This window comes from Perna viridis, chromosome 14, assembly GCF_037379345.1.
Source record: "Perna viridis isolate PV_CMFRI_1.1 ecotype Kerala chromosome 14, ASM3737934v1, whole genome shotgun sequence".
In the NCBI taxonomy this organism is placed as follows: domain Eukaryota; kingdom Metazoa; phylum Mollusca; class Bivalvia; order Mytilida; family Mytilidae; genus Perna; species Perna viridis.
In genome coordinates, this window is record NC_142458.1 from 21,444,381 (window position 1) to 21,465,600 (window position 21,220).

The window sequence follows — 21,220 nt, forward strand, 5'->3', positions numbered from 1 at the left end:
AAACTTTACAATAATACTATTAATAATTAATAAGCTATAAATAAATATAGAAATTGTAATAGATAATATTTCAGAACATTTCTAATTTGATGTCATGTTTTTAAGATCATGGTTTGAAAGACTTCTCAAAATTTTCAGTGGTGTGTAAAAGCCCTGACCATAGTACATTTTAAATAAGATGTGATGGACAAAAAGTGCTTTGTGTCCATAATATGCACCTGATTAAAGCTTTTACACATTGATGAAACATCAAAACATAGAATATTCATTCTAATATGACGTGCTTAAAAGCTCTTTTATAATAGACCACAGTCATGATAAGAAAGTGATAAACAACATTTTGTGCAACACATTGGCTGTGTCTATTCAAAGCTATGAAGAAAATAGTTCAATTCGAATCGAAATAAATCATGAAAACTCCATTTTATCATTGTATTACCAAGGGCTGGCCATTTATTTCACTATTTAACCCCTCGATATTGCTGTGGGTAAAACAAGGGAACATAAATGACCAGCCTGCGGTAAAACAATGATAAAATGGAGTTTCCATGATTTATTTCATAAAATAAAAATTGTGTTTTTACTGATGTGGGCATCAAAGTAGTTAGAATACTGTGAGCAAGCTAATAATGTGAATAACCCCCATTTCAAATGAATTCTTCAATTAGATTATCTCCCTTTGTAATTCACTAAAATAGGTATATTCCTTCATGCTCCTCCCTTTTTCAAAAAAAAAATTGTTTGAGTAGTTTTGGAGTTTCACTTAAAAGAAATGTAGATTAACAAATGGAAAGGTCATTCCTTAATTTTTTGCAGAAGAGGGGGTATAATTTTAAGCATTGTTATCAGATACATAGTTTGCAAACATGATATTCTTTAAAGATCTACAAATGCATCAAGCAGTGTACTCATAATCACACAAATCAGAAATGTTCACAAGCTGTTGCACAGCCTTCTCATGTTTCATTATTAAACAAAAACAGGTTATGAGTATCATGGATACCTCCAATTTCAGAGCTCCCAACCCTTACTATTTCAGTTTAAGTCTTCTGATTTTGGCCATTGAAATATGCTGTATAAATTAGGAAGAAAATCTTAAGATTTCTTTTTTCTTAGAAAAATACATGAAAATCCATATTTTATTCATCATCATGACCAATATCTAGTTTTCAAACTAATAACATCCGCTTTGCAGTTTATTCAGCATTTGCAAGTTATGTATTTACAAAGTACAATACAAAATGAACCTCATTGTTTGCGATTCAGATCTTGAAGAACCTTTATAAATCAAAAGTGTCTGCTCCTCACAAAAAATCTCAAGCAGACCCACCCCTCCTTTACTATATAACTTTGGGCAGCTTTTTCACTATTTAAAAAATACAATGAGTATCCTGGATACCTCCAATTGATAAAAGTCATAAAAATATTTTATTGCACTATAAATGTCATGGAATGTATCAACAAACATGGTTAAATACCAAAATCTTTATGAATAAGTGGAGACAGTTAACATTAATAAATGTTAAGATTCTTCATGCATCAACCCTGCCAACAAACAAGAGACACATGATACTGGCAAAAAGATTTGAAAAAATTGTGGTTAAGTAATGCAAATTGATGTTCTTGGATCAGCAATGTGAAAAGAGAAAAAAACAAAACAAATGATATGAAAAAAAAGGGTGTTGTCTCATTAGACAAACGTAAAACACAGCCATTGAAAGTTCACAAATTAACAAAATACAATATGTAACATTTTTATTTTAAAAAAAACCGATATACCAAATGCTTTCTGCCATAAAAACAGTTAATGCTTCAAAAATATCGTAAATCCACAAACGTCAAAAAAATTCCAAGAAAGTACAGATCACTACATTGTTGTATATTTGAGACTATTTTTGTCTTTTTCCTCTATTAACAAAAAAAGTTGAAAAATAACTATTAATAGAAACATTTAAAACTTGTGTACACCATACATATGTACTTTTGACAAAATTTGTACAAAAAAAGCCAACATCACACACTAATTCATTATTTTCCAAATTTTCAATCTCAAAGCACAACCTCACATATTTTAACCACAAGTAGAGATTCTAACATGTACATCATTGCCTAAAATACAGAATTACACCATTGTGTATTGCCCAAAGTACAGAATTACATCACTCTGTAATGCCCAAAGTACAGAATTACATTAATGTGTACTGCTTTAAGTAAAGAATTATATCATAGTGTTTGGTCTAAAGTGTAGGGTTACATCTTTGTGTATTACACATATTATAGAATTACATCAATGTGAATTGCCTAAAATATGGAGTGGCATTATTTTGTATTGCCTCAAATACAGAAGTACATTATATTGTTTTGCCAAAGTACATACTGATATTATTTGTGTATTGTTTAAAAGTATAGAATTACACCTTTGTGTACTGTGAAAGTACTTTAATTCGTGGATACCAATTCTCATGGATCAGGGAAGAAACACAAGTTCTTAAATTCTTGAATTCATGATTTTGAAGTTTTCAGTATACACATTGATGGAAATCTCCTTTTTGTTGGGAACCTAATTTCATGGTTTGACTATCCACAAAAACCACGAAAAGTGGTACCCAACGAACAATAGTACTTTCACAGTAATACCTAAATAACAGAATTACATCATTAAGTATTTCCTACAGCACCACACTACATTATTGTGTATTGGTATTAAACATTGCAGCTACTCCACCTTTACGATAGTCAGATACAGCACTTAATCGATTATTTACTTTCTTAATACCCTGAACAATACTGATTGGCTCAGAAGCCTTTACTACAGTATGTCCTAGCTTCTTAAGTTCATCAATTATTTTCTGTGGAAATCCATCTGAAAAGACACAAAATAATATTAAACAGTGAAAGCTAAACTTCTATTGGGCTGACGGTTTAAATCAGTCTGTGAGGATTTTGGTTTATCGGTAATCTGTACCTTTTTCCTTTGATCTTCTTGACAGATATTTTCCTGTCATGTACATGAAAAGATATTCAAAAATATCTGTTAAAACACTTGGAGTGATTATGACTTCACCAGACCTTCTTTAAAGATTTGAATGAAAATGACATCACCCATCAACAGTTTGAAATGTCATTTTTTCTAAATGTACATTAAAATTATAAAAAATGCAATTATAAGATTACTGATAAATAGTATAAAAATTACTTTCAAGTTTGATACAGACAATATCATGTAGAACATCTCAACCTGCACATACACGCTTATTGAGATATTCGACATGATATCGTAAAAATCAAAATCGAAAGAAGCTATTATTTCATAGTTACAAAGGTTCAATTTAGGTATGTTTTACTGTAGTAATTAATTCTATTGTAACTATTTTGTGTTTTCCAATTGTATCTGAAAAACTTAGTATGTATTATCTCATTTTTGCAAAATTATCAAACAGTCATATTTATTAATTTAGCATTTAATAGGTCCCTCAGAATCATCTTCTGTATAAGTATTGAATTTTTGTGGTGTACTAATTTATGCTATTTTCGTAGTGGACAGAAAAGCCAGAAAAATAGTACCTGCAAAATAGATTTTTAACACTATAATACGGTTATCATTTTTGGAAATCGCAAAAGTTGATACCTGCGAATATGTTCACTTGACAGAATCTGCAAAAATTAAGTAGCTGTCTTTGTAAGAATCATGCAAAATCTGAAAAATGTGATACACCCTAAAAAAAGGCTACATATTTTTATTTTTGTATTTAAGTTATTTTATGGGTCTGTACTATGAAATGTGTAATTATTCATTCAAATCTGCCTGCTCTTAGGAGTTAATGAACATTGAAAATTCAGTAGACTCTATTGTATTTGAGCTTCATTTACAGAGTTATCTCCCTTAATTTTGAAATCTACAGTGCATTCTATACAATTTTTATCTCCTAAGAGCATGGGTTATATGAAAAACCACGTGTTAATTTCTGTTTACTATGACATTTCAAACAAAATATCAAAAATAAAAATATGTAGGCTTTTTACCCATGAATCACATTTTGCATGATCCTTACCTGGAGTGCTACTTAATATGTTAACAGTATACACCAATTGTGTATTTTTTTTTATTTTTTATGTAGCAAATATTTCTATTAAAGATCAACTAAAGTTTTCAATTCTTCATATTTCACACTACTGGGAGAAAATTAGTTAATATACTTACTACCTATCAGTTTTTTTTCATGTGTGGAAAATTTTGTGTTTTTCTCCAAAAACTGGGTGAGGTTTTTTTTTGTGTAATTTAACATTTGCAGCAGACAGACGATACAATGAATAAAACAAAGAATAACTCTTTTAATCTTCATAAATAATTCGCATGATTTAATTTTCACCTTCCAACTGTGACTGCAAATATAGCGAAAAATAAATCACTGTAAAAATAATCACTTATACAGTAATGGAAATGGGTTCCATGGGGTCAAAGGTAACAAGTACATACCTTCATATTCCACTATTCCAGGAGAAAGACTGGTATGTATTCTAGGAGCTCTAATGGCATCAGGTAGAGCTAATCCAAAAGAAGCCACATTTAGTAAAACCTCGGTCACACCTGAAAAAACAAAATATCTAATGTGAAAAAAATCATTCATGGGCAATAAAAAGCAGGGGTGGATTCAGATACCTTGAAAAGGAGGAGTGCCAGCCAAGGTTCTTCAGAAAAAGGGGGAGCTAGGACATCATTTGCCATTTTTTGTCAACTTTATACATGAACATGGCAAATTTTCCTATAGAAATAGGGGGTCTCTACCCCCTGCAGCCCCTCTGGATCCAAAATGCACAGCATCCAATGGCTTTAATTATTTTGACCCATTGAACTGTTACTTTTTAAATCAATGGGATTCTAGAATTTCCTAAAAAAATGAGTTCTTATAGTATACAAAAGAAAGTTGGTTCTAGAGTGCTAACAAGCGTGTTACATAAACCAATTGTTGAAATGATTGATAGCAGTGTTATGACATACCTTGCCACAACATCAGTGGTAAAGAGAGTAACTAAAAACATCAAGTATTACATGATTGTACATGTACTTTCACTTTTTTTATTCATGGGTACCAATTTTCCTGGTTTAGGGAAAAAATGTCAATTTGTAGATTCTTATATTTGTGGATTTGACAACTCTATCATACAAATGTATTGGAAATTTCCTTTTAGTTGATAACTGAATTTCGTGGTTTATCAAATCCACAAAAACCACGAAAATTTTACCCCACAAACAATAATACTTTCACAGCACCTACCACTTTCTATATGAAATCCATGATGTTCTATTATGGGAAAAACTTAAATGATGAGAGTACTAAATTAATAGGCCTTTACCTGCTGAAACAAAGATGTAAATATGTTGAATCCACTACCTCGACTTGTGTAGTCTATGGTAGTATATTGGACTACATTACTCTGATATTCAAATTAATTAATCCAAATTAAATTCCTAGATAGGCATGGATATGATCAAATTTTGAAATTTACCTGATATGATTCGAGATCCATTAGATCCACCTACAACCAATCTCATTTTACATGGGGAATCTTGGTTGTACAAAACAATAGGTGTCATGCTTGAAAGTGGGCGTTTCCCTGGAGTTATATAATTCATCTAAAACAGAAAACAAACTAGTATATCATTGGTCAAAAATATTTGGTGTTGCATGATGCATAATACTGGTCATTTATATGCACCTGCAAATGACTGTATATTCAAAGAAAAAAAAAACAATTTCAAAGAACAATGACCAATATGAAGTTGCACATTTTGTCATGCTAGATCTACTCCAACTAGAAATGGCAAAGTCCCATAAAACAGGAAGTTGTTACCTAACAGCAACCAAAATCTCTAACAACTTTTGTCCCATCTACATAAAGCTACAGACTAAATTTGAAATCAATCCAATAATACAATCCATTTGGAGTTGAGATAATTGCAGCGAAAATTCACATGTACCGAATGACGGACAAGATAATTTGATGAATTCACTCTCTATTGAAAACATTCATGACATCAAAGTGTAAAATTTTTTGTTCCTATGACTTTAAAAGGCAATTCAGTGGCAATTTTGGAGTAAAATAAGTCCAAATCAAAATACTGATAATGCTGCACACATTTTTTACCTTGTAATTTTTAGATTCGTCATTTAGTGGATCTGCAAAGTCACCCATTTCATTATTAAGAATTATTCCAGAATCTGTCATTATCTTAGAACCAAACCAGTAGTTTATTGTCCTGAAATAGAATACTACAATTTACAAAATTTAAAAACCCATGCTGTCAGCAAAGGGAATTAACTTAGCTAAAGTAAGACTACAGGAATAAATTCCAACTATCTCTGGAAGCAAGAGAAAACTACAGTACAGCAAATTTGTTTGATCAAAAATGGTGAAATAAATGAGGAATGGGAACACTATAATTGTCATAGACACATCTAGCATTTCTTCATTCCTGAACCACTGTAAGAAAAACCACTGTTACATTTCAAAGAGATCTTTCAAAACTTCAAATTCAGAAATAGAAAAAAATTTGGACTACAAGCAATTAGAACTTCAGTGTATGACTTACAATGCCCAAAACAGAAATACAAGGTTATTAATGGAAAAAATAAGTATTACAGTAACATTAAGTGATACCCCACCTCTGTTAGGGACAGATGGATGGACACACAACTTTTAATAGTGTATCACATAAAGTCATGTAATATGAAGAAAAACAAGTAGTGAGAAAACAACTGAGGTTGTTTTACATGAGGATTATCTCCATTTTGTTACTATAGCACTTACGTAGTTACTGATACCATCAATTCTTGGGCATCTATGACAGAAAGGTGAGATGTTCCTTTTTCATGTAAACTGCCAACTAAACCATGATAGTATGCTGGATCTGAATGGGTGATGTTACCAATACTATTTCTCAGCTTCTTAGCTGTGTCTTTTCTATAAAAAAAAAAAAGCAAACAGACACTATATCAAAAGTCATTTTTTAAAAATTTTCTTTTAATGTCAGTCAAAATAATACAGTGAAAATACTATTGTTAGTGGGGTATCAATTTTCAAGGTTTTCATGGGTAGGCCAAACCACGAATTTTGGTTTCCAACAAAAAGGAGAATCCCATTGATGTGTATACTGAAAACCTTAAACACCACGAATTCAAGGATCCACGAACTTGTGTTTTTTTCCCTAATCCACAAAAATTGGTATCTGCTAATTAAAGTACTTTCACAGTAGAAGATTTTCATTAAAATTTCAAGCTTAAAACTAAAAAATAAGTATTTTATTGTTTTCATTACAACATTTATCTACATATTATCAGTTCCATGTTTATTTTAAATTTGTAATGTTAACAATTATAAATACACAGTTGCACCAACACACAAACCTTAATTTTTTCCGCATCATATCTCAGAATTAATGAAAAAAAAATATAATGACAAATATTGTTCTCAAAAATGATTAAAACCCATCCAAGTATTTTTATTTTTGTACACAAATGGCTTTTGTATGGACAGACAGCAGTATACCATTTAATAAATGAAAAAAAGGCATATATGATGCTGGGGTTGGGGGTATTGTTTGCCTTTAGTTACCTCCAAAATAAGGCTGTTTCACTAATGAAAGTTTCCCAATATGCTAAAACAAAAACTCAAAATTTATACTTAATAAGATCAATTATCAATTATCAATTATATACATTTGAAGTCAACGTGTGGGAAATAGTATTTCTGTACATGATTACACTGATTTATTGTTTCTGACTTGTCTATTTCTTTTTATCCTCTCTAAAATTAATGATTTAAACTACAAATTATTTTACTATTATTCCAAATTTCCCAAATCAAAAAAAAAGGGAATTACATTCTCCCAATTAAAATAGACACACTATCACTTGGGTGGTTAATCTGCCATGTTACAACATTGGCATGTAGGTTGTTAACAAGCTTTATTGTAGAAGAATAAATATATGTTTATCGTGTAAAATTTGGTACTTGTATCACAAATGAAACATTTTTTATGGCACCCTTCTGGATTAAAATATCACTCCAACATTTTCAGCTGTTTACTATAAGACCAAAAAGATTGAAAGGTTTAATATTCAATTTGTGCTTCTTTTTCTAGTAGAAAAACTTACTTCAGCATTATGGCTGTTGTGTTGTACACAGATGGTTCAAATTTTGGGTCACCTAGATATTGCTGCTGGGCAAATCCAAACTTAAATGCCTGAAACAAAGTCAGTCATTTAAAACTATGGAAAGCATATTCAATAATTATTTACCGTTTTAGATATCTTAGTATATTTCATATATATCAAAATGTTTAACTAAGAGATCTTCCAGAAATATAATATTGATCATATATTAAAAGCTATATTGCATATTACATGAGTATAAGATATTTCATATATATATAACTGGTAGAAAGATCAATAAAAATATAAGATACTGTACGCACTGACCTAACAAAAACTTTGTTTCTTGAGATACAATGGGGAATCTTTGGTTTTGAAATCAATTTCAGCATAGAAAATGAACTTAGTAACATCAACATGGATATTGCATTATTTTATTTAAAATGTATGCTTACTTTGCTAACAAAAGCTTGTTTGCAGTTCATGAATGAATAATATGAAAACTAAAGTGTAAAATTAAGCCAAGAAGTGAAAATTCTGCCATACTGGGAAAGATACTTGATTTCATTACATTTTTATCTGCAGAAGATTGTGCCCACAGGCTTCAACAACTTGCATATTCAAAAAAACTTATTTATCAAGACACCATTTGACAATATTTAGTTTGTAGTAGCATGTCCTTATGCTTCTATTGAAAAACTACCTGCAAACATCATAACAAATTTTGTAACAAATTAATGAAAGCGTCATAAAATGATACTTTGTGACATCATTTTGTTAGGTAAATATTGAAAATCTTGAATCAAGTAATCTTTTAAAATCAAAAATATGCCAACATCATCTTAGTGGGCAGCTAAAATTTCAATAACATTCCCAGAATTTTGTTTAAACAAGCATACCCCTCTCCTAAAATTATTATTTAATTTGAAAAAAGGTTAAAAACCAAAGGTTTTGGTAGCTGCGAATTCTTTGGAATTTAAAGCAGTGTTTTTAATACAAACCTCTAAAATTCTATGGACAGTTTCAGTCTTGTTTTTATTGGCAGGTTTAAGGTTAAAACCCTCCAAGATGTTCAAAATAGATAGGATGACAGGTCCTCCACCTGGGGCAGGTACAGATATTATGGTCTGGTCTGAAAATAAATTTTATACCTGTGGTTTAGATTGGTCCTACATTTAAAGAAATTCTGTAAATGTTTGGTGCATCTTTTTAAGTTTGTTTCATCATTAAAATTTTCATATAGAAATTGTAATAATTTTCAGCTAATTTTAACCTTTTTATTAGCAAAATAATAATAGTAGATTTGTGGCCTAACCAGTATGACAATGTCATAAAAACATGCAGAAAGGGCATAATTTCATCTAGACTGATTATACAACAATACCCTACCTGCATATTCAGTCTTGACAGCATCTCTAACTTTGACTTCATAATTCTTCAGATCTGACTCCACCATTATACCTCCAGCCTTAGTCACCTATAGAAAAAATATCCAATCAAGTTCTTTGGTACATAGTGGACAGCTGTCAATTGTCAAATATAGTATATCAAACATTTAAAATAAGTTATCAAACACCTTACAGTATCTGACTTTTGACACTTACAGTATACACTGAAAACAGACATCTAAAAATTGTGATGTTGCAATGTCTAAAAAAAAAGTGACTGACTTAATGTGACTTAATAGACTCTATAAAAAATATCAGATTTGAATACTATCTGTGAATTTCTGAAGGCCAGTCACTGTATAGGGCTTGTTCTTTTATAGATTTAATGTTTCAAAATATTAAAAACAAACTTTTCAATGTTAAAAAAATGTTAAAAAAAAGCGTTTTATTAAAGGTTTACAGTATTTGGTACTATGGTAATAAAAAATTTCAATTTATTGGCCTAACCCAGAAAATAATTTTTGAGGTAAAACAGACAGTCCTGGTGAAATTCATTAAACAGACAATATACATGTACATATAGAATCTATAATGATGGTTGATTACATAGAAAGGAGAAAGTTCAATAAGGACTCCATTTGGCCTCATAATTTGAGCATTTTTGAAAATTTAATAAAAGCTGATTTCTGGGTAGTAGTAGTGTAGTAAAATGTTCGCAAACACAGAATATAAGATGTTTTTGACAAGGTTTATGACGTTATTCCAGAGATAACAGTGTGCCTTTGTGTAACTTTTACAAAAACCTTTAACTTTCAACATTTCTGCAATTTTTAAGATGGTTTTTGTGTGGAACAGAAGTGGCCACACTTTACAGGAGTTGTAACTGACAATTATACACAAAATATATGAAGCACGAGAGTCGACACGCATGTGGCCATTGTTAAAGAGTGAAAAACTGCACAAAATTGGGTGTTTCCAGCCTTTTTAACAGACTTTTCCAATTTTGGTCAAGTTTGAAGGGCCTTTATGACCTTACATGTTCAAATTATTACCATAAATTATACAAATCAACTATAAAAAACATTAAAGAGCTGGAGAAACTACATAAAACTTTCTTCATGTAGAATTTGTTTTTGAGGCCAAATTTGGCCCTTACTGTATCAACTTCTTTCTCACATCAAAAGAAATAAATATCCATAGTTTTCATATCCAGGCTTGCCAAGATATTAAACTTAATAATCTATGAAAATTTATTTCTTGAGATGTGAAATATTTCATAATCAACAAGCTTAAGTTGTAGATTCTGTTTCTTTTAATTTTTCAAAATAAAAACTTAGACATCATTCGGCATCTTTGTCATGCCCGAAATTCTAGCTATCATCTGTCTATCACATCAACAGTTCTTACAGGAGAACAACATCAGAAATGTCATAATGTTTTCAACCAATGAGATTATACAGATAATGCAATACAATCACACAACAACCAATAGCATCTGTCTATTTTGGCCAATCGGCACCTGGGAACTCAAAACTCTCAAGAGAAGTAAAATACTTTTCTCACACCGGTCAAGAAGTGTGAGAATCTATTGAAAATTATAGAAATTAACATTTATAGTGTTAGATGCTTACGTTGCATCATTAACTGGTAATTTTCTAATTTTACGAAAAGAACACAGTTCAATGTTTAATTCATATTTTATTCAAGATATGGGTGAATTACTAGAAATTTTTTTTAATTACTTATGGTACTATATAAGAAATATTGTGAGCAAGTTAAAAAAATGGATAGCACTTTTTTTTTGGCATTTGGATTCCTTAACAAGTGAACTCTTAAGTTAAATTATTTCCCTATTGGCCTCAGCAACCATCTGACCAAATTTAGCTTTTTAATACAATTAAAAATTTAGGATATTCACTAAAAAGGGCATGGAAAGAAAGCATGTAATGTAAATAGTTTTAGTTTGACATGAGTTTTCAATATGAATTCAATTTACATATTCATTGAATCATATATACATACAGCTTCAATAATACTTTTAGTTAGTTCCCCTTCATAGAAAGCCTCACTGCCTTCCTTTGCAATAATATCCAGTGTTTTTGCCAATTCTTCATTCTTTATTAAAGTCCCTTCTTTGACAAAGTCACCAGCTGGAGTTAGGTACAGTTCACCGAGTTTGGTTCCTTTGAAATCGTCAATATCTACTTTTGTTTTCAATGAATCTTCTGTAAAGACCAACAAGTAAAGCATAAACGAGTACAATCAATTTTGAAAAGTCACGTTTGTGATACAAAATAAACCAGCTTCTCCTGCATACTGAGTTTACATCTTACATTGAGAAGATATGCAAGAGGCTGGACTAGTTACTTAGATTTACCAAAAAACCATCATGGTCTTGTAATCTGACTTACTCACCATGGATAGAAGAATATGTGCAAGAGGCCACAGAAATAGACAGTAGTAAACCTTGAAGCTTATCATTGGTAGAGAAAATAAAAAGCATTTTTTTCAGTGTTTCAATTCACTATAAGGAAAAATTCCAACAAATGTTTTACAATCTTTTGAAAAGCACCTGAAAAAACATGTTCATTGTGTGTTTTTCATATGTTTATGACCAACAAATTACATGTAATTCATGACAATCATATTGTAATTATCATTATGTCTTATCTAGGAATTCAATGTATGGAAATAGTATGGTTTTCATATAATTTTGGAAACCATTTGTTTCATTTGCTTTTGTTACTTTGTATGTATGATTATAGTTCCTTTCTGTTCTTTGCTGTGTATGTCTGTTTTCCATGTCTGGTCTTTGTCCCTGGATTACATTCTTTTGATTACCGCCATAACCTTGGTTCCCTTGATTTCTCTTTTTAATAGTATAAAAACATATATTTTCATATTGGCCCTAAATATGTGTCTCCATACATGTATGTTTCAAAATGTACGAAAACATACATTGCAATTTTCTGTGAAACTATGGCTGGAACATACCTAAATCTTTGGTCACTTTATAACCATTTCTAGCCAAATCAACTGCTGGTTTTACAACAGAACTCCAAGGTAATCTGAAATCAAAATCAATGCTAAAATGTCAACAGACATCTACACAACACTGCAATGTCAGTAATTAATTTACTGTAAATTTATATAATACAGTGTGCAATAGTTCTTGCAATTTCCTTTTTTTCACAAAACTGTAACTTATGGTGAAACCAGCTTTAGCAACCACCTGTATTCAGCAATAGCATGTCAGACCACCTGTCTCATGCGATATGGATTTTGCTCTTCCTTAGAAGGTCACTTAAGAAGACAGACCTAAGGTAAGGGACATAGCTCTTACAAATTATTGGAACATATGTATTCAGCATTTTACATCAATCTCATGTAAACATCAAAGTATCGTGGATTAATTTCATTCTGTTTCAAATGAAAGCATGATAGGCTTGGTAAAGTTGAATATGATACAAACATCTCACTGATTTCAATAGTTATGTCCCTTACCATAGGTCTACCTCCTTCAAACAGGTTTTACTGTATATTTTCAGAACAGTTTAGGAGAATGCTGCTATTATATTGTTAAAACTTCCTTTATTCAGTTTTCTCAATAAACAGTTCACATCTAATAAGAAGATTCATAGAAATTAAGTTCCATCTAAAGATGACCTACTTTCCATATTTTTGATGAGCCATCTCCATTCCTTTTAATTCCCCAGGAACAGCTACAGTAAGTCCTCCCTAAAATTTAAAATTTAATAAATGATTTCTCCCCTGACCATTACTGTGTTTATATGTGTAGTAGAGATAATTTATACATGATAAATGGATTCAGCCTTCATACATACATGTAATTGTTTTCATAAGATCTTTTTGTTGGTGTTATCATTAGAATTTGTGACAGTAACATACATTTTTGTTAAGTCACTTGTAGCACTGTCCAACTTAGTCTTGGCTATAAGTTCCTCTTACTTATTTTATTTGAACTTTTTAATTGACCCAGAAAATACCTTCATCATTTTAGACCTGTCTCCACCAAACATGTTCTCTGAAGCAGCACCAGGAGCTTCTTCTCTAAAGTCATACACCTTTGCTGCATTGGTTTTGTGGTCATGAATTAGCATAAAACCTCCTCTAAAATAAAAAAAGGAGATATAAAGTTAATTTATTTTTTTTTATCATGACTATGCCAAGCCCTTAAAATAATTACATACAGTACAAATGGTGGTTAAGATGGGATCACTGCAATTGAGGAGAAACAGCTCTGTTAGCCACAAAATAGATCTATATACTGTTAAAGCACTTTTATTCATGGATATCAATTATCGTGGATTGCAGACAATTCGTTAGTTCATGGATTCTTAAATTTGTGGTTTGACATTTTTCACAGTACTAATAAACGTAAAATATGTATTATGTCAGGAAAAAATATGAAAAATATGAGTCACATAATGTTGTTAAAGTATTTCAACAACAGAGTGTTGTATATATCACAGCTTACAGTTTTCATTGATTGATTGATTGTTGGGGTTTAACACCCAAGCAGCAATATTTCTGAGTTTTAATTTCGATTAGACATTTGACACAGGAAAAGAATTTGACCAGAATTAGATTGGCTCCTTTTTAGCCCCTTATTCCAAGTTGTTTCCAGTCACAACCTCAAAATCAATCCCAACCTTACTTTGGGGGTACGGCAACACATGGTACAATTTCAAAGAGAACCAATCCTTTTTATCCAAGCTGTCATCCAGAAATCAGAAAAATGCTTAATTCTGGCCCCTGTTCCAAATTAGATCAAGTCACAACCCCAGTCTTCCTTTTGTGGTATGGCACTTTATAGTACAATTTAACAAAGATCTATTTACTTTTTCCCAGTTATTGTTCAACCATCAGGACAGACAGGTTTCTGGCCCCTAATCCCATTGATTCTGGTCATATACCCCAAAGTATGATTCTGGTCATAAACCATAAAGTTAATTCCAGGCTTTCTTTGGTATTGCATGTTTTGGTACAATTTCAAAGAGATCAATTTACTTATCTTAATATCAGGACATTGCTTGTTTCTGGCCCCTTATTTCTAAACAGTTCAAGACTTAACCCCTAAAATTAATTCCAGTCTGACAGATTTAGAATGTTGTGGAACAGTATCATCAATATCAATATGCTTTTACTGGAGTACTATAGTTAAATTCTATTAAATGCTTGTTTTTGGCCCCTTTCTGGCCCTTCATTCCAAATTGGTTGAAGCCATAACCACCAAAATCAATACCAATCTTCATTTTGTAGTTATGAATGTTGTAATAAAATATTATAACAATCAATCAATTAATATTTAAGTTATTGAATGAAAACCAAATGTCGACAATTACGACACAAACAACAATGACATGGATGACGACAGCAACATACCATACCATTATACAACCCCAATCTTTTTTGCAGTTGTATACAAATCAAACTATGCAAATTAGTCATGTTTGTGAGCTTAAAAAAACAGTAGTCATTAATTTTTACCTCATTACGGAAAATAGTATTGTGGTTCCATAACTCATGACTAATTTTACACTTACAATTTTTTTGTGAAGTGAACCACAATAAAAAATAAAAGTCCCCCATTAAAAGTTTCGGGGAATCAATTGTTGTTTACATTAGCTGTTAAGTGTCAGTCCTGTAAGAATTAGTCAGTCGGTGAAACATGGTATGAAGAGCCCATCATTTTGGTAGTGTAATTTGACTATTTGCACCATCAGAATCAAGGCAAAAAGACAATATTTTCCATATCATGTTGGTGCATTGAGTTATAATTTCATTGAAATACACTGAAAATGAACATTTCAATGGTAGATAACTCAGTGCCAGTGATGCAGAGATCAAATAATGGTCTTCTCAAAAAGAGAAAGTATCCTTGAGTGATTTTACATTGTCAGATCAGTGTGGTTTTGACATGCATGTTTTTGATTTTTCCCATTTTGCTTGATTCTTACAAACACTTACACTTAATACTTACCCTCCAATACCAGAGTTATGAGCATTAATAACACCAACACAGAGCATGGTTGTCACAGCAGCATCCACAGCATTACCTCCCTGTTCCAATATTGACAACCCCATAGTGGAACATTCTGGAACATCTGCTGCTACAGCCCCAGATGCTCCAACCTTCAAAAATAGAGGGAATCTAATATACACTGTACATATACACATGTATGAACACAATAACATTTTTTGTACTCCCACATCTCCAAGGAGAACATTCAGGATTCATTTAACTACATGTAGGTATGGTAAAAGAACAATACATGTATGTAGACAATTAGACAATTATATTTGTACAATTAAATTTACAGTAAATGGTTATGGCATGAACAAAAACAGTATAATGGAATATACATAACATATAAACTAAAGTTATGACCATGGTGCGACAGTGGAGTAAATCTGATCAAAATAGATTAATATATATATAAACTTTGACGTTATATACCAATATAATTTCTGTTAAATTAAATTGACCTTTGATTCCAACATTCATTCATGAATTTGATAGTTATTTTTAGAATTTCTATAAAACTACTGTTTAATATATATGCTATGTCTCTTGGTGTGAGGTGATGTTCTGATGAAAAAAATAAATCATGGTTAACCAATTTGATTCTGTATTAATTTTTTCAGTGTGGTGTGTAGTTGGTGCACACTGAAAAGAAATAATATTCGTCCTTGATGTCCCCACTATCACATAATTTACAAATACACTTTTTTCTCTCTATATTTTTGTAGCGACCCCTTTCTATTTCTAGTGCATGTTTAGTCAAATGAAATTTATTGATGATAGATCTTTCTATTTTAGATTTACATAAATTAATATATGGGGTCTTTTAAACAGAATAAATATTTTATGGAAAAATGACAATTTTTTTACTCTAGCAAGTGAGCCTATTAAATTTTGCTTAAACTGATCGTGTACACAGGCAAAATTATTTCACATGATTTTCACCTGAATTTAGCAAATAAACTAAGTGACAGAGTTCATGTGAAATTCGGGTGAATGGAGCCTTCACATGAAATTCACACGAAATGTTCACATGAAATTCGTGTTTAGTGAAATTACATGAAAATCATGTGAATTTCATGTGAAGCTTGATTAACATGAATTTCACTTGAAAAATATTTGCCTGTGTAGTCTTTGATTCTTTTGATATAAAACTGAAGGTTATTAAGTTGTAAGTTAAGATGACAGAACTCAAACTTATTTCGTGTTTTTTTTTACATGGGACATCCACAAGTTTTTGTTTTTAACTTCTCTGAACATTTTGTAAACTAGTATCAGGAGAGTTAAGGATATGGTTTAAAAATTTAATGGTATTCATTTGAACTTTGAGATGTAGAGATGTTCTGTTTAGTTCTGCTAAGCATGCAATGTTTGTAGTTTTACTATTTACTCCAAATGTCATATATGAGAACACATTATGACATCCACTCTCACAATCAATTTTCAATTATAACTATAATTTGTGAAAATGAGTTTTTATTAATAAAAAAATTAAGATGTTATCCATAAGATATGTTTTGCTTATATCTTATATGTATTTGTTTTTACTTAATAATTTGTTTGCTTTTGGCAATAATTTAATTAAGTTTAAAATGCAATCAAAATGATAAAACAGAACTTCAGCAAATGTCTAGTTTATAATTTGTGTTTTATTATACATCTTGCCTACCACCTACCTGCCCATGGCCTAAATATATTGTTAGTATCAGTGCTATGGTAACAACAACTGAAAATCCAGTTGCTACACCAACAATGATCTTTAATCCATGGGATGTTTGTCTGGAAAAGAAATTAACAAAAATTTAAAAACATACTTTTCATACATTGCAAGTGTCCATCAATTAAATATCGAAAATCAAGAGTTTACATACCCAAAACATGCTAATGCTTAAATAAAGGAGGGTCTGAAAGCAAAAGAAGTCTTAACTGGTTACCGATTCTCATTATATTTGTTACATTTACATGTACATATATGTTAACAATGAACTGAAGTACATGTATATGGTATCTCATCCAAATGCATGTGAAATAATGTTACTGTAATTAACCTATATTGGCAATTAAAAATGTGTTGTATATTTTTTAAATAGCATCAAAACATGACAATATACATACAAATCCTTGCCAGGAACAGATCCTTTTGTCCCATGGTGCAAAGGGGAGGATTCTCCTCGTTTACTTTTCTGTAAATCTACACTTCCCCTTGATTCAATGACATGACCACCTTTACCAATGACTGGTCCATCATCTTCTGGTATTAAATCATCTTTATCTCCTATGAATAAATGTGATAGCATACAACCTGGCTAAAATTATTCTTGTTAAATATACAGTTTGTACACATGTATTCAATATCATTAAAAAGAAAAATAATATCAGAAGGCAAAGTACACATGTATTCAAAATCATAGTACTGCAAAGTAAAGTATTAAAATGACCCAGATAGAACTTAGGTTTAACAATTAAGCTTACAATGGTATTCTGAGTAGTCTGTATATTTTTTTCTGACACAGTCGGTATTGAATTCGCTTTGACATCACGTGACATCCAAGATGCTTAACTATGGCAACTTACCCAATGTTACTTACAACCTAGTATTTCAATGGACAAATGTGATAGCAACCATGAAATTTAAGGCTCCACTGGGGAAATCGGTGTCCAGAATATTTCAGTTACTTATACATGTATATATTGAATAAACTTTTAAATATTGAATTATAATTGGAAATATTTTTTTTTGTTGTAGAACCAATAAATAAGTGAAATATGAAGCACAGCACAGTGGACACACGGTCTTAATCAGATATGAGTATTACAAAGCCAAAAATATACGTCGGGATTTTTTAAAAGATGATACTTGTTACTTTATTGACTTGAACAATTTTATGTCATAATGAATGATTTACCTGTTTTTCCAATTCATTCCTACTGAGAGCCAATAAAGTAAACGAAAAACGGGGCAAAGTGAATGGGACAAAACCTCACCATTGACTTGAAATGCATTTCTATCGAAATCTTCTGAGAGTTCCATAGTCAAGTATCAAAACTATTCAGATGTCAATATTTTCATTTCGTACAGAGTTATCTTCCTTGAACATATCCGCAGAAGTCTTAATACCAAAAAGACAATAAAACAAATACAGGACATAACGGACGTTAAAAATGCTGAGAACAATTACAGAGTTACTGTATCTTATCATCATATATTTATAAGGGCTAACTTTCATTTTTTACTTTGGAACTATATCAAATGAATGTTGGTTATCATATATTGATGGCGCATTTCCAATTTTGTTACCTTATTTTTTTCGCGGGTTTTTTTTAGTATAGTTAGTCATCCATCCACATGTAAGTTCAGGGGCGTAGCTGCCTTTACGCAAATACGCAGTTGCGTACTTTCGGAAAAAGTAACAAAAATAAAAACACACATTTTAAAGATGAAACAAAGGTTTTATGCAATGACTCACTGGGGGCCTTGATCGCCCCTCCCCCCCCAAGACTCCTCGCCATAATTTTGCGTGCAAATAAAACAGGCCTAGCTACGCCCCTGACGTTCCTGTGAGCGAATATGGATGGAGGGTTACGTCATCGTAACTAAGTTAGTACAAAAACACATTGTATAAGCAGTTCTACTGTGTAGTTAAAAGGATAATTTTGATGATTTCTTCGATAAGTTTTTGTTTCAAGACATTTACATTACAAAATAGGGATTGCGCTTTAATAAATTATCTTTTTATTGGGTCAAGGATTTATTTTTATAAAAGTACGATGTAACTACAGGGGCGAAGCTAGGCCTGTTTTATTTGTACGCAAAATTACGGCGAGGGGTCTTGGGGGGGGGGTCGCTCAAGGTCCCCAGTGAGTCATTGCATAAAACCTTTATTTCATCTTTAAAATGTGTGTTTTTATTTTTGTTACTTTTTCCGAAAGTACGCAACTGCGTATTTGCGTATAGGCAGCTACGCCCCTGAACTATATGTACGACTACGGACGCAAACATACTTTTTGTATTCACGGAAACCACACGGTGGTACGAATTTAGCTGGGTTAGTTCATTTGTCCGAGAGTGGTTAGGTTCGTTGGTTTGACCGGGGAGTGTACAAAGCCTTTTACCACATTGGCCTTGGTATCCGATGTCTGTATCTCAAAAGTATAAGTTTTCATTACTCACAAATTATTTAGTGCAATATATAGACCGAGAAAGCCGAAAGCAAACATACATACAATGTATTTCGTAAGACTAGAATTATTGCTGTTTTGAAATGTAATCTTAGGCAAGTAAAAAAGGTTTGAAAATGAAACTAATTGATGTACATGTATACCTTTAAAACATTTCAGAAGCGTCTATGTAAATCATAGTCTGAATTTCATTTGACCATGCAACCCTCCTCTTTTTTTATTTTGATATTGATTTGTCGAAATATCAATATACAAATAAAAAAAGAGGAGGTTGTATGGTAAGAGGATATTCGGCCAGTCTAAATCAAAGTTCTTTGTGAAAATTGTAGCGTACACAATCGAATCTTGTTTTTTATCCTTCTGAAATGTTAAACTGAAAGTTTATCAGTATGAATTTTCCTGCCAATTAAATTTACTTGGTAAAAATTTCTGCTCTTCACTTCCTTCACTTTCTTCACTTCACTTTTATATATAATATTAATGAGATGCATGATGAAGAACTTGATAAAAAAAAAACAATGTTAAATGGATTATGCTTAACACAATTAATTTTTTAAACGTCCTGCAAAAGTTAACATATTTCAAGGCCAAAAATGAAGTCCCTCAAACTATAAATCGTCAATTGATTTCAAGACTAAATTTTGATTTTACTTGCAGTAATGATAGAATATATATTATTAACCTAAATTACCTAAAAATATTTACTGATTTTTAAAGTGATATTGATTGATGTAAAAGGAATTATATTTGAACTATATTTTGTGTAGTTATCAGAAATAGTAGTGAAGTTCCGCTCATGAACTAACTCGAATACTCATGAACGTGACATAGAATATTTTGATCCTTCAAGATCGAAATCCTAAACAATTTAATATATCATTCTCAGAAAGTATCAAGGAATTTTTTATGAGTCAACGTATATTTTTTATTAATTATTTCATACATGTACCTGGTTCATGCTCACATTGTTCGTGAAGTCCGGGTTTCTCATTAACTTTTGTTTATTTGTTCTTGTTGTTTAGATTACTTCGTGTTCTTTGTTGTGTGTGTCTGTTTTCCATGTCTAGCCTTTACCATTCGAATTATCCTGGTTCCATTGATTTAAATTTAATCCAAATTGAAAATGTGTTTACGCAGATGTTTAACTTTTTTGTAGCGTCGTCGTTTAAGAAATAAAAACATACATTTATGGAATGAAATAAAATAATAAAATGACAGTCACAATTGCTACTTAAATGAATGTCAATTAGTTTAGTTTAAACATATTTATTTGCCCAAGAATATACGCAAGGATATATAGCAAAAATATGACGGTCTTTTCCCATACAAACAATGATTACAAAGAATGCATAATGACGACAATTAAATATAACTTAAAAATAACAATAATAGAAAATAGGAAAAGGAAGGAAATTTGACCAGGATCACTCGATCTAATTTGTAATCGGCATTGT

At 31.2% G+C, this 21,220-nt stretch overlaps 1 protein-coding gene across 1 annotated transcript; it reads right to left on the reverse strand.

Moving 5' to 3' along the window:
* Positions 1-1,740: 1,740 nt before the first annotated feature.
* On the reverse strand, positions 1,741-18,698 carry LOC148598615 (scoloptoxin SSD14-like). The gene is made up of 16 exons (XM_088561158.1): positions 18,573-18,698; positions 17,703-17,862; positions 17,264-17,366; positions 15,546-15,697; positions 13,549-13,672; positions 13,212-13,279; positions 12,536-12,609; positions 11,564-11,766; positions 9,543-9,630; positions 9,155-9,285; positions 8,157-8,245; positions 6,811-6,963; positions 6,148-6,259; positions 5,509-5,635; positions 4,478-4,588; positions 1,741-2,863 (listed from the first exon to the last, which is right to left on the reverse strand). The coding sequence occupies exons 1-16, from the start codon at positions 18,616-18,618 to the stop codon at positions 2,688-2,690; spliced, it is 1,917 nt and encodes a 638-aa protein (XP_088417284.1). The 5' UTR covers positions 18,619-18,698; the 3' UTR covers positions 1,741-2,687.
* Positions 18,699-21,220: the final 2,522 nt, after the last annotated feature.

Excerpts from the sequence above, each read along its gene's own strand:
- LOC148598615 (XM_088561158.1), bottom strand. The coding sequence starts at position 18,618 with ATGGAACTCTCAGAAGATTTCGATAGAAATGCATTTCAAGTCAATG. Across the intron at positions 17,367-17,702 it reads TCTGTTCCTGGCAAGGATTT|ACAAACATCCCATGGATTAA; the intron begins GTATGTATATTG and ends TTTCTTTTCCAG. Across the intron at positions 13,673-15,545 it reads CATAACTCTGGTATTGGAGG|AGGAGGTTTTATGCTAATTC; the intron begins GTAAGTATTAAG and ends TTTTTATTTTAG.